The sequence below is a fragment of the Gavialis gangeticus genome, unplaced genomic scaffold, assembly GCF_001723915.1.
Source record: "Gavialis gangeticus isolate Ggan-Ray unplaced genomic scaffold, GavGan_comp1, whole genome shotgun sequence".
Taxonomy (NCBI): domain Eukaryota; kingdom Metazoa; phylum Chordata; order Crocodylia; family Gavialidae; genus Gavialis; species Gavialis gangeticus.
Genome location: NW_017729011.1, coordinates 8534077 through 8546466, shown reverse-complemented (window position 1 = coordinate 8546466; position 12390 = coordinate 8534077). Strand labels below are relative to the sequence as shown.

Genomic DNA, 12390 nt, shown 5'->3' with positions numbered 1-12390 from the left:
TAGGACGCTCCCATCAGTCTAACCCCCTAGGCACCATCCTCATTAGACCGGGGATTAATCCAGCCTTGTTTAACACTTTCCAAAGATGCAGTTGCATGCCCGTTAACTGTTTGAGTGCCTTAGGATGTGCAGTGCACCACTGGGAAAGGATCAGGTAGCGGAAAGAGGCTTAAATGAATGAGCACGTCAGATAATGCAGTCAAAATAATTTGTAGCAGTTTTTAAAATGCTTTCATTCACACCTGGGGTTTTGGAGGGGAGGAGGAAACGTGGAGGGTCAGTTGCATTTTCTGTTCCCGACGCCTGATTCGGGAAGGTAGCCATCGTTCTGCCTTCTTGAACTCAGCGGAAGCCCAGTGTGCTCAGCCAGTGGCTTGGGCAGTTTATAATGCTCCATGGATGTTTTGTTTGTTTTAATATGGTTCTCATTGGCATTCAGTTTTTACTTTCACAAACATTTCAGAATGACAAAGGTAACCAGTCCTGCACTCAAAGCTATGGGCATGGAGCCCTATTTATTGAGGTGGTCAAAAACAACCATGAAGAGGTACTAGGAAAAAATCACTTTTTTTATATTTTTGGTGAAAAACTTATTTTTTTTCAAGCCTATTGGCAGGTGAAGGAACCCAAAATCTTTTTTCCCCTCCTGTTTTTAATAATCCCCCTCCCTTTTTCTTGCGTTTTGAAAAAGGGCAAGGGGAGAAAAGAGAGAGAAAGGCGATTAATAACTAAACAACTGAAAAATCACTGAGAACCAAAAACTATTTTTAAGAAGTCAACATTTTAAGAAAATCTGCACAGTCAATCATTTTTGAAGAAAAGCACTTCAAAAAAAAGTTTCAAACAAGAATTTTTAACCACTTATACTACAGTCAGCGTGCTTTTATAGAGATATAGGAGTCTAAGCTATATATCTACCCAGGTCTCATTTTCAGGATTGTGATCTAGGTTTTTAAATTCCCGTTTTGTTTTTTAATAATTAACCCTCCTATAAATCAGAGGCCAAGTTGAATGTTTCCTCCTTATAAAACCACATGTGCTTTCCTGTCCAGTTAGTTTTAAGGTTTGACTTTTATCAAGCTGAATTGATTCCTTTAAAGATACTCCACTCGGTATGTTGATACAGTCAGTATTTCTCATTTGGTAGCTGGTGAGGTCAACTTGCTCTCTTTCTCTGGCCTTGGATATGTGTGTGTGTGTTTATATATTTCTCAAAATAGTCCTTAGGGCACTTGACGTTTTATATATAATTTATTGTTTTGTTTTTTAAACTGATCCAAATGTGCATGTGTTTAAATGCATCAGAAGGTGCATTAAGCAAACTCCTCTCTAACTTATAATGGTGTTTGTCTGTGCCAATACAGTGTATATGCTGGGGCTTGTTAGATGAGTAGTCAGAAAGTCACACAGCCACCCCAGGGAGCTGGGGCAAGCGCCTTTGTTTCTGAGGTTGTGCAGTATCAGCATAACCCAGCAGCTTATGGAGCTGATGGGGCTTTGCAGAAGGGGTCAGGCACTGTTGAGGCTGTGTTTCTCTTGCCAGAGGGTAGGTTAGCATGGATCAAAGGAGGTTGGATTTTCTGCACAGGAGATTCTCTGCATGAGGATACATCCCAGGATTGCTCCCTGCCCAGCACTGTGAAGTGCTTTATCCTGTTTAAAATGGATCTGGTTCCCAGACTGAACTCTGAAAGCTTCCATTCTAGCAAGATCCTTTCCTTATTGCAGCAGAGGCAGACGTTTTGTGAAGGGGTCACTCACACTCAACCACTAAACATGGTACTTAACTGTAGCTGCTAAAGCAGCAGCTCAGAGAGCATCTGGCCATTACTTTCAACACTTGAGCTGGACAACCCCATGTGCCACATAAGCCCTAGGAGAATCCAGGAGAGAATGGAGGCTGCAAGTAGAACTCGGACTCTGGTTTCCCATTCAGAGAGGAAGTGAGATGTAGAATCGTCTTTGAAAATTGTCCTGAGTTCATGAGCCAAAAATGAAACCAGCATACAATAAACTGGCGTTGGAAGGTTTGCAAGAGAGTCAGCTAGTCATGCTGGTCTACACATAGACGTTGCACTGATTTGATTGAACACCAGTTCAACTAAACCCTCATGTGGACACTTTATAGTGATTTAAATCCGTCTGATATCAAGATACAACGAACATGAGCTAATCTGCTCTCAGCCAGCTTTATACCAATTAAGAATGCTCTCTCTCTCTCTCTCTCTCACACACATACATATGCATACCTGTGTTAGTGTTGTTGCATGGGTTTAAAATCACATCTTGAGTGAAACCAATGCAGGTTTGTATGCAGACAAGATTTTCAAAGCAAATGGTGATTTTTGGATGCCTATCAGGATGCCCGACGGCATCTTAAGGAAAGGGGCACCTGCAAGTGACCCAATCTGTGTGACTTTCTCTATACATAGGTCTTACCCCAACTGTCCATTTTAAAACATTGTTTTTTAATATATAATAAACCCAGTGGTGACTGTTTTTAATGCAGAAGGCAAATCAGGAGGTCCTGCTCATTTTAGGGAACTTGTGGGGACTCCGAAGAAGTTGTCCCACCACGGACTGAATCACAGGGTAAGAGGAAGTTATGGTTGATCCATCACACCATCAACAGTGAAGCCTGTTTCAAAAAACATTGAAAAAACAGGGTTGCTTAACAGAGATGGTCTTCAAATCAAAATAGAGAGCAGACCTCCCTTGAGTCAGGGATACTTTCACATCATCTCTTAAGATTAACCTCTTATGAGGGTGTGCATGCATGTGCATGCTTGCATAGCTCCGCCCATGGTCACTGGAACCCACTGACAACATACTGGTATGTTGTCAGGGAGGGAGAGAGAGGCCCTTTTCGGTACATCCGCTGTAGCAAACAGCAGTTCCTGTTTAATAGGAAAGGTCTGCTCAGAGCAAAGTTGATCTGTGTGAGTTAAGACTTTGCTAGAAGCAGCTTCCATTGGGTGGGCCAAATTCGGGCCCAGTATTTAAGGGTGCAACATCATCAACTCTGCAGGAGTTGCACCTGCTTAAAGCAGCTTTAAATTTTGCACATGTGCTTGTTTTCTTATTGCAAAGCAAGTTGTACTATGGCCAAGAGCAGCTTGAGCTATTGAAACCAGGAAACTGTGATTAACCCAGCCTCGCTGGGAGAGTGCAAGAAATTAGTGTGTGCACGTGTGTGGATACTTAATTCTATTGAAATGCAATAACCAGAAATGAAGGTTACATTTTCTGCATCTCTCATTTTGTAATAATCTAGCAGAGTCATTTGGACAGTATTTTGTAATGAAATGATTGCCTATTTTTTAAGGAAATAAATTCTGTTTTGTTTGTTTTGTAAAAGCAAGTCTCTCGTGTTTTTGGACACGTCTCTGTGCTTCAGGAAACATCACCATCCAGCCTAATCAGTATTTGTATTTGGGTACTGCCTGAAGATCCCAACTAAAATGAAGACTGAATGTGGCTAGGTGCTGTACATATAAATAGTAAGAAGCAGCCCCTCCACCAAAGAATCAGATCATGGGTGGGCGAGAAAGGGAAAATCACTTGTTCAAGATCACACAACAGGTCAGAGGCACATCCTGACTTTCAGGGTCTTCTAGGTATTACTATGTTGATACCAAGGTACTTCTGAAGATCTTGTTAGGCACTTTGAAACAAAGACCACTGGCTGACTAGTGTCCCGTTAAGCCACACAGCCTTTCTCCCAAGTTGTAGCTTCAGTTTTGCTTTCCACACCAAAAACTCCAAAGACTTCACTTTTCACCTGGTGACTGTGTTTGGAATCTAGGCAACCTGGTTACCCTGGCGAGGCTGGCATCTCTTAAACAGAAAGTGCAAGCCTAGACAAACCTGCGGTACATGGGTTCTTGGGCATTTCAGGGATAAAAAGAACTGTTTCAGGTGTTTCCATATGTCCAACCCTCCAGCTCAATACCCTTCCAAAATGAAACATTCTCTATTCATCTAAGCCCATTAAAACAAGGAAAAGGGGAGAACATATTAGGCCACATGGAGTCTGCTGTTGCTAGGAACCTGCAGATACGCAACAGTCAGTATGGCGTGTAGTAGGAGCCAAGAGCTGTGGCAACGCTCCATCTCAGGACAGATGGGCTGAGACCTTCACTTGGCTCTGCTAATCCCACCACATCAAATAGTCTCCTCTGCTTAAGGGAGTCACGTCTGCTCCCACAACTTTGTCTAATGGGTACAGGTGCCTCATTTGCAATCAGGTGGCCAAAATGCTTCATCCTTATTGTACAGTCAGCAGGATGTCCAGAGCTTGTATCAGACAACTTAAGCAAGTCCCTTTTGGTCTTGTTTGTGATCCTAAGCTAGCAAGCCAACTGGCATTGTTTGTCTCTCTGTAAAAGGAGGACTGGTATGGAAAACAAGGGAGAGGGATGGAGAACTGCCACATACTTCTCTTTTAAATCTGGCTCTTTGGTTTATGCCATCTTTCCCGCCAGCAGTAGTAAGGCATATACTCGCTGTGCAGGAAGGTGGCGTGGGGTGCCCCCTCGTGGCATGTGGATGAAGAAATGCTGTCAAGGCCTGAGAGTTTCTGTGCCATTCAGGTAGGATCTCCTCCATCTAACTTGCATCCTGCAGAGGGTCTGGGATCGCTAAGTAGACACAGTCACATTTATATGCCCTCTGCTTTTCCACCCTTGGCATCTCATCATAAATATCAGTATGCTGTTTTGCAAACTTTCTAATTGTTGTTATATAAATGAAAACAAACCACTGTAGGCAGCTACCCAACAGTAACAAAGCAGCTAATGTGTGACAACAAAGAGGAAGGAAATCAGCTTTGATTTCCTGAAGGAATTAAGGTAAGGAAATCAACTTTGCACTCACTGTTTCTCTGTGGCTAGGGAAATAAGAGGACCTCATAGCAGAGACCACAGAACCACCTCCACTGGAGCAAAGCTACCATAGCCTGGGGTGGTCCAGAATGACAAACCCAGTCATAGCAACATCACATGGAGTCTCTCCAAATCTTGGTCTGGATTCTGCATTTAGGGAAGGCTCTGCTGATCCTGCTGCAGTAACAGCATCAGGCAATGTATTTGTGAGGATGGGGGTTTTTTGTACCAGTGCTAAACTTTGTTGGCATAGCTGTGTCTACATGGGCGGCACTTCAAAGCGTATATGTTCTTGTAGACAGCAAAATGCTCCTGCAGGAGGCATGGCCCACAAACTGGGTGTTATTACCAATGCATTACAAGGGGGTTCTGTGCCAGCCCTGATGGGCCGGTACTCTCACCTCCATGAAGCCAACCTGTGCGTCTAGCCAGAAAACTCAGCTAGAATTGCTTGAAATGTGTATAATCTTTTATCTCCTTGAAAAGTTTCCAGAAAAATGAAGGGGGGTCAGAAGAGGGGAATGGATTGAAGACATTCATAAATTATTTTGCCCCCTTTTTTGGCTAGCAGCTTATGGATGGAAACTGAGAAAATGAACCGTCAGTCCAACAAAGGGAAAAATCATCAGAAGTTTGCAATTCTCCTTCATCCCATTGTAACCAGCCCTATCATTGATTGTGATGATCTCTCCAAGCCCCCTTTCCTTCCCAGCCAGTCAAAACGCACAACATCCTAGACAGCCTTTTGCACCATGTATGGGAGCGCATTTATTTATTGACTCAAGTGCTTTAGTACATAAGAACAGATATACAGAGATGATACATGTTTGTGCTTCAACACTTTCAAACATTTAGATTCCAATAATTTCAGGTAAACGAGTTCCAAGACAGACTAGTTTTTTTTTAATTTTCCATTTTGATAAATTATTTTTATATAAATAACTGTAACAGAAAAAAGAAAATATGTCCAACATATAAGATCCTGAAGCATTTGCATTGCTAATTAAGAGAAAAAAAGAAAATCAAAAGGAACAGGAGGGGAACCAATAAATATCAGTGCAAATGTATACAGCCTTTGCCCTAAAAATATATATTTAACTTTATGGGCAAGGAACAAAGGGGAGATGAGAAGAAGAAACCTAAACATCAATGAGCCAAGGGAGAGAAGGCTTAATGGGAGGTAGGGATGGGTTCAATGCCTTCAAAAAAAGACCCAAAAATATTGCAGTGCATCTAACGCAGGAGGCAGGGCTAGAAAGAAAGGAGGAATAATTTAAAAATAAAAAGGTCTTGTTAAACCACTATACACCAAGCTTGTAAGAACATCACAAGACACATTAATTAATATACACACAGTCCGCTGTGAGATAGGGACAGGCTGGAGAGACTTAGGAGGGCCAGAGGGAGTTTTGGCGACTTCCACAGTCATCAACATTTCACTACTGGACGACAACAGCAAAAACAAATGGCAGAGGCGTGCTACATGGGTCAGTGCAGGACTGCAGAGGGGACCTCAAGACGAAACCAAGAAGACAACGGCCTTTTTTTTTTTTATTATTCTTTTTTTTTAAACATAAGTTCAATACTGAGATATAAATGGCCTTGGTTTGTTTCTTTATTCATTTATTTTTTGCAAGCAAAGAGAGACTTTTTGACCCCACACATTTCAAAACAAAATATCCAGTGTTTTAATTGTCTTTAAGGAATACGCCAAACTGAAGTCAGAAAGGAAAGGGGTTAAAGTGTTGGTAGAAAGGGCATGGAGAGTTTGCAGCCCTCCACTGCAAGGAAACTGAGGCACCAGCAAGCCTGGACAGGTCTGGCCTTTTCTATGGCAGTTATTATGCTAAGGGGCCGCACTTTTAAATGTGCCTCCTTTCTCTCTGTGAATTGTGTCTAGGATCACATTTTTCATTAAAAACTAATGCCTGTTCACAGCAGCACAATCCCTGAAAGAAGGTAAGATATTTTCCTTGCCCTTTTCCTTGCATTAGTTAAATGCACCATGAGGCTTTTTGCCTTCCTTTGATTAGCATCAGCTATTGGTCACTGTCAGTCGGGACACCAGACCAGATAAGCCAATGAGCTGATTGGTTATTGCAAATCTAACGCAACATTCCAGTACATAAAGTCCTGATTGGCTGCTCCCAGAAGCCCCATCTAGACATTCAAAGCCAGAGGCCAACTCTTCAGCACTCACATGATTGATTTGTCCAGATGTGTGCCCACCTCAACATCTGTCCAGAGGGTAAGCCCCAGAGGAGCGGAGGACAGGAATCATGGGTGACCCTCAATTTAACATATTCCTCCACGAACACAAAAAACTACACATTCAAGAACCTCCCCCTCCCCGCCCCAAAGGAAAACCAAGGAAAAACACTGACAGCAGCAACAAAAAAAGAACTCTACCAATTTCAAACTTGAGCAAATTCCCACACGGCGCATTCAGGTTTACATCTGGGTTAGGTACAAGATCACATAGCCATAAATAATTCAGGCGCATCCATCCATCCATACAGAAGAAGGAAGGGGGGAAAAAAAAACATTTGGAAAAAATTTTCTCTAGCAATGGGTAAATGGGTTACTTGAAAATGAGTTGGTTTTGGTGGGTTTTTTTAATATCTATATATAGAATATATTTTTCTTTTTAACACAATGCATACTTTTTATTCCCTCCCTGTGGTTAAAATGAGGGATGAGGGCAGGGAGGGACTAGGGGAAGGTTTTTCAACACAAGAACAGGAGAGAAAGCTTGGCTTGGAGTGGGAGATGGACCCATGATTCAGCAAAGTAACGTTTAATGGGACAGCTAACGGGAGGGCAGCCATGAGCTGGGAAGTTGATTTTCATCATTGTTTCATTTGCTTTGTTTTGTTTTTTAACTGCTGCTTTCTTCATCTGTTTTATTCAGTTTCTTCAGCGTGTCCAGCAGTTTCTGTGGAGTGAGGATGTGAGTGGACCCTGTGGGAGGTGGAAGGAAGGAAGAAGAGAAAGTTAGAAGTCTGAAAGGCCAGTTTGGTGGCTTTTGCTCTACAGTCATGCCTATACGCTACCGAATATGGAAGGTCTTGGGTGGCCAAGGCTCCCCGCCACAGTGATGGTTGAGGCAGCACAAGGCATTTGGCAGGGATGGATTTAAGGTAGGTACTTGGGGGCCTGTTGCTTAGGAGGGAATTAGTTCCCTTCAGGGGATTTTGGATGGCTAGCCAGAGCACAGTACAGTCTGCCATCACAGAAGAGTGGTATACAGCTCTACAGACACCGAGTCCACTTGTTTGTGAAACAAGCCTATGGCTTGAAGCCTGAGCCCCCAAGTTCAGCAGAAGGGGTGGCTCTGGCTTCTCGTGTCTATAGTTGGCACAGGGTTTTGATGGGAAATGGCAGACACAGCGGGATTGCTCTGGCCATACAGCATACCCTGTAGGCACTACCTCTCTTGAAGCCAGGGAGAGAAAGGAGAGAGAACATGAGACGTTGTGTGAGAGAGGCGTGCATGAGCCCTTGGAAGGCAACCCCACGCTAGTGCATCTGCCCGCCCTCCCTTAGTGACAGTGACTGCCTGGGAGAGGCGATGAGTCCATCTCTGCTGTTTGTAGTCTTACCTTCGATAGGTAGCACGGTACATTACTGAAATGCTTGCAAAATGTTAAGCCTATGGAATTAAGAGTATTTCTACTGCATAAAAAGGAGAAAAGCAAAAAAGAAACATATGGAGGCCTGTTAGCACAGCGAGGTGCAGCAACAGAATGATGCATGGAACGTGTGGTGGGATCATGGACTTTGAGTCAACAAAACGGTGCTGACTGTGGAGCGGCGAGCATGGTGTGTGGAGCACGAGGGCTGCTCATGCAGTGGTGGCCTTCAAAGAAAGGCTCCCTCCCCCCACCACCACCATCTCGGGTGGGAAAGAAGAATCAAATGAAACAGTGTCGGTGCTTGAAAATGTGCATTCCTTGAGGCATGGAGAAGAGGTGTGGAGGGGGACGGAAGGTAGCTGCAAGCCAGACTTAAAAATCTGTTGACAGACAAAACCTTCAGCTGGGAGCTGTGCCTAAGTCTCTACAGGCTGGGTGGGAATAAAAGTATTGGTGTGACTGTGAGACATAAGAGGAGCCTGGTTTCTTCTGCCTGGAGCAAACAGCATCCTTGGATGAAGGAGGCTATCGGACGGGCCACTCACACTTTGGCTGCTATGATGGGAGATGCTGGAACAGGCTAGAGAAGAAGAAAAGCGGGGAAAGGATGCAGGGAACTTAGGTAAGTTCTTTCACAACAAAAACTTTCACAACGGGAGCCTTTCCCAGCTTTCCACGCAGCTCAGTCCTTTGCTTTACCAGTCAGCATGTCAAATCTCCAGCTGTATGCTTAACCATACCTTGCATGTGGTCTAGGTTATTTGAACACTCTTGTTACTGCACTGCCAAATTCTAATGTTTTTCAATAAAGTGCATGGAGATGCCTGGCTTAGAAACAGTTTCACAGGGAAACCAGGCTGGATTTCGCTCCTTCCCACATGTGGGAATCCATTGCAACTCCACAACTTCTGTGGAACATTTCACTCTTGTACAAGTGTAACTGAGATGGCGGTCCTAAATCCTACCTCAGTGGTGCCAGTGGAAAAGTCCCTAGTTTTCAGATGTGCCATTTCTCTGGCTTGCCTCTGGTGTACCTCATTCCTACCTGCTTTCAGCTTCTACCCCTACATGTTGCTTTCTCTAGAACTGCCTCCCACATGAAAATAAATGCTAGGATTTCCTGCCATGGAAGCACAGTAGAGTGGTGGCTCTGCAGTGCCCCATGTTTTCCCTGGGATGGGGAGCAGCATCCTACCACCCCAGCCTTGCACCATGATTGTATCCTGGGAGGCTAAGTCCCAGAATCCCAGATCTAGATAGCACCCACTGAGATCAACAGGAAACAGGTCTAAAACTAACAAGAGAAAGTTCTTAAGTTCTTTTTTTTATGCAGCATGGCCACAGGAAGGTATAAAAGTAGAAAGCATAGCCAGGTTCAGAAAAGAACTAGAGAAATTCAAGGATGATAGATCTGTTAATAGCTATCAAGAAGAAAGTTGGGTTGTATCCTCTGACATTTCTAAACCAATAGATGGGAGATGCCAGAGACATGAGATATATCACTCCCTATATACCCTGTCATATGCTCTCCCTCTAAAGCATTCACTCCTGCCTCTGTGGAAGACAGGATGCTGGCTAGGTGGACCATTGATCTGACCCAGTATGACACTGCTTATGTTCTTATGTGGCCTTGACTAACTGCTGACAATGAGGGCTGTGTTTTGCTATTATAGAGCTGGCCTGGACCTAGGCCCCCTTGTTAGAAAAATTTAACCAGCACTTTCTGACACATCAGATCTGCCCCTCTTATATACCTAAACCCACAGCTGCTTGCCATAGTGCTGCACTTAGGGCTGCTATACAAGTGCAGGGAGCCTGCTCCAATGCACTGAAATTTCAGAGCATTGGTGCAGACTCAATTCATTGAGTCTACTGGAGCGTGGAAATTACCGCGTTCCAGCAGACTCCAGCATCATGCGTGTCAGCATTTGATGAGCTTTAGCTCAAAGCACCCGACAACCATTTTTCAGTACAGGACGTTGATACGCATGATGCTCCAGGAACTTTTAATTACTATGGATCTCAGAGCTGCACTACACCCCCCCCCAAAATGCCTCCAGAGCATGTGTATAAATTAAACACCTTTATATGTTAGATACGGCCTAGGCCCACCCAGTCATTACATGCACAGTATATACTACTACATTCTGTTCACTTGCTTTGTTCTCCTGCGAAGATGTCAGGATCACATCCCAGTGCTCTTACAGAGAAACAAGATTTCCCACCTGGGTTTGCTTGGGGCTTGGGGCTGGATTCTGATTTCACTCATGCTGATTTCACATCAGTTGAAGTCCATTGGCTTCAACACAGTTACTCCTGATTTACCCTGGTGTAAGTGGCATCAGAATTAAGCCTTTGTTCTCACTCTTACACTGTTCACAAAGAAAGCCCAACCCCAAATTGTTCATCAGCTTCCATTCCCTTCCTCATGCAGACCCAGAAACTACTCAGGATTCATTATAATGGGGACCTTATAAGATCTAGCCCTGAGCCAGGGCTGGCTCTGGTGCTTGGGCACTGGATTTCCCTTGTATAACGTACACAACACAAAAGCTCTTTACACTCCCCTTTCTTGTAAATAAAGGAATCCTGACCCTCATATCACTATGTGTTGTTGGCTAGGGGCATCTTTGGAGCTGGTGCTGCTCACCTTGCCCTGTTTTATCTTCTTTTTTTTTGTCCTGATGAAGGGGGACGTAAGGATTAGGATGAGGTTCATTAAACTTATATCCATGGTTGAGTCCAGCCATCACCTAAACTTTGGCCTAGCAGCTAGCTCCCTTTCCCCCAAAGATACTCAGTCCCCACCCTCTCCATCACATCAGTTATGGGGAAGGAAGGAGCCTACTGTATTGAACCAATAACTGTGTTAATGCAAAGCACTTCCTCTGACTCTGGGTGTAGGTGCCTCCTTGTTCAGGCTAAGCATGGGTGCTCTCTAGAACACTTTCTCTCTGGCTGAGTAATTATAGCATAAGGGAGAGGGAGCAGATGCACAGTGGTTCTGCTCATCCTAATCCATGGATGCACCTCGCCAACTGCGGCTCATGAACACAGAACTTCCTTGCACTCTATGTTCTCTACGTAGCACAGAGAAGTTCCCTTGTAGATGATATGTTGCTCCATAAAGACTATAAGGGGAATAAACACAGTCCTTTCACTCCATTTAATCCTGCTCCTTCTGACATGGACAGCTAGTATAACACAGCAGAGAGAGGCAGTTTGAGGAAAACTCAGCCACACACAACAGATCAACACTAGAGGGAATGTTTTCTTCTGGAGCCAATGGAATTAAGGACTCATCTTCCCTTTTCTCCCCAGGCTCCTTGCTCTCCTGCTCATGAACCACCAGGGATAGAGCAATCAATGGAAGGAAACCACATTTCCAGCTTGCCTTGGTTTTCACCCGTGTGCCAGCCAGTTTAGGCAGGCTGAGCTGCTCTTTTTGGAGAGAAATTCAACTGGCAAGATGTGGAAACTCTCCATGACCAGAGCAGCTGGCGAGCCCCACTCTCAACTTTGTTGCATGGCTCTCAAGAAAATTATCTGCTACAAAATGCCTTGAAAGACCGAGGGTTCCCAAGGCACCTGCCTGCGATATTGCAGCATTGCTATGCCAAACATTTGAAAATCAAGGTTAGCTATACTCATTTCATAGATTTCATAGACATTAGGGCTGGAAGGGACCTCGGAAGATCATTGAGTTCAGCCCCCCACCCAAAGGTCAAGAAGTCAGCTGGGGTCATAGGATCCCGGCAAGATAAGCATCCAATTTGCTCTTGAAGGTGTTCAATATAGGTGCTTGAACCACCTCTGATGGCAGGCTGTTCCAGACCTTGGGGGCTCGGACAGTAAAGAAATTCTTCCTTATG

The 12390-nt window shown here is 44.2% G+C and overlaps 1 protein-coding gene and 1 long non-coding RNA gene across 5 annotated transcripts in view; both read right to left on the bottom strand.

Annotated features, from left to right (window-relative positions):
* Positions 1 to 5623: 5623 nt before the first annotated feature.
* STXBP1 (syntaxin binding protein 1) overlaps positions 5624 to 12390 on the bottom strand; it is a 101527-nt gene continuing 94760 nt past the window's right edge. For 2 of the 4 annotated variants that reach the window (XM_019510493.1, XM_019510494.1), the window contains exon 20: positions 5624 to 7844. In XM_019510493.1, the coding sequence (XP_019366038.1) occupies positions 7762 to 7844 (83 nt within the window). In that variant the 3' untranslated portion in view covers positions 5624 to 7761. The remainder of the gene's footprint in view (positions 7845 to 12390) is intronic. The other 2 variants (XM_019510491.1, XM_019510492.1) reach the window with 1 other exon arrangement.
* Positions 10491 to 12390, bottom strand: part of LOC109292869 — a 5926-nt gene continuing 4026 nt past the window's right edge. Inside the window, exon 2 of the long non-coding RNA XR_002096192.1 lies at positions 10491 to 12164. This is a non-coding gene — a long non-coding RNA (uncharacterized LOC109292869). The remainder of the gene's footprint in view (positions 12165 to 12390) is intronic.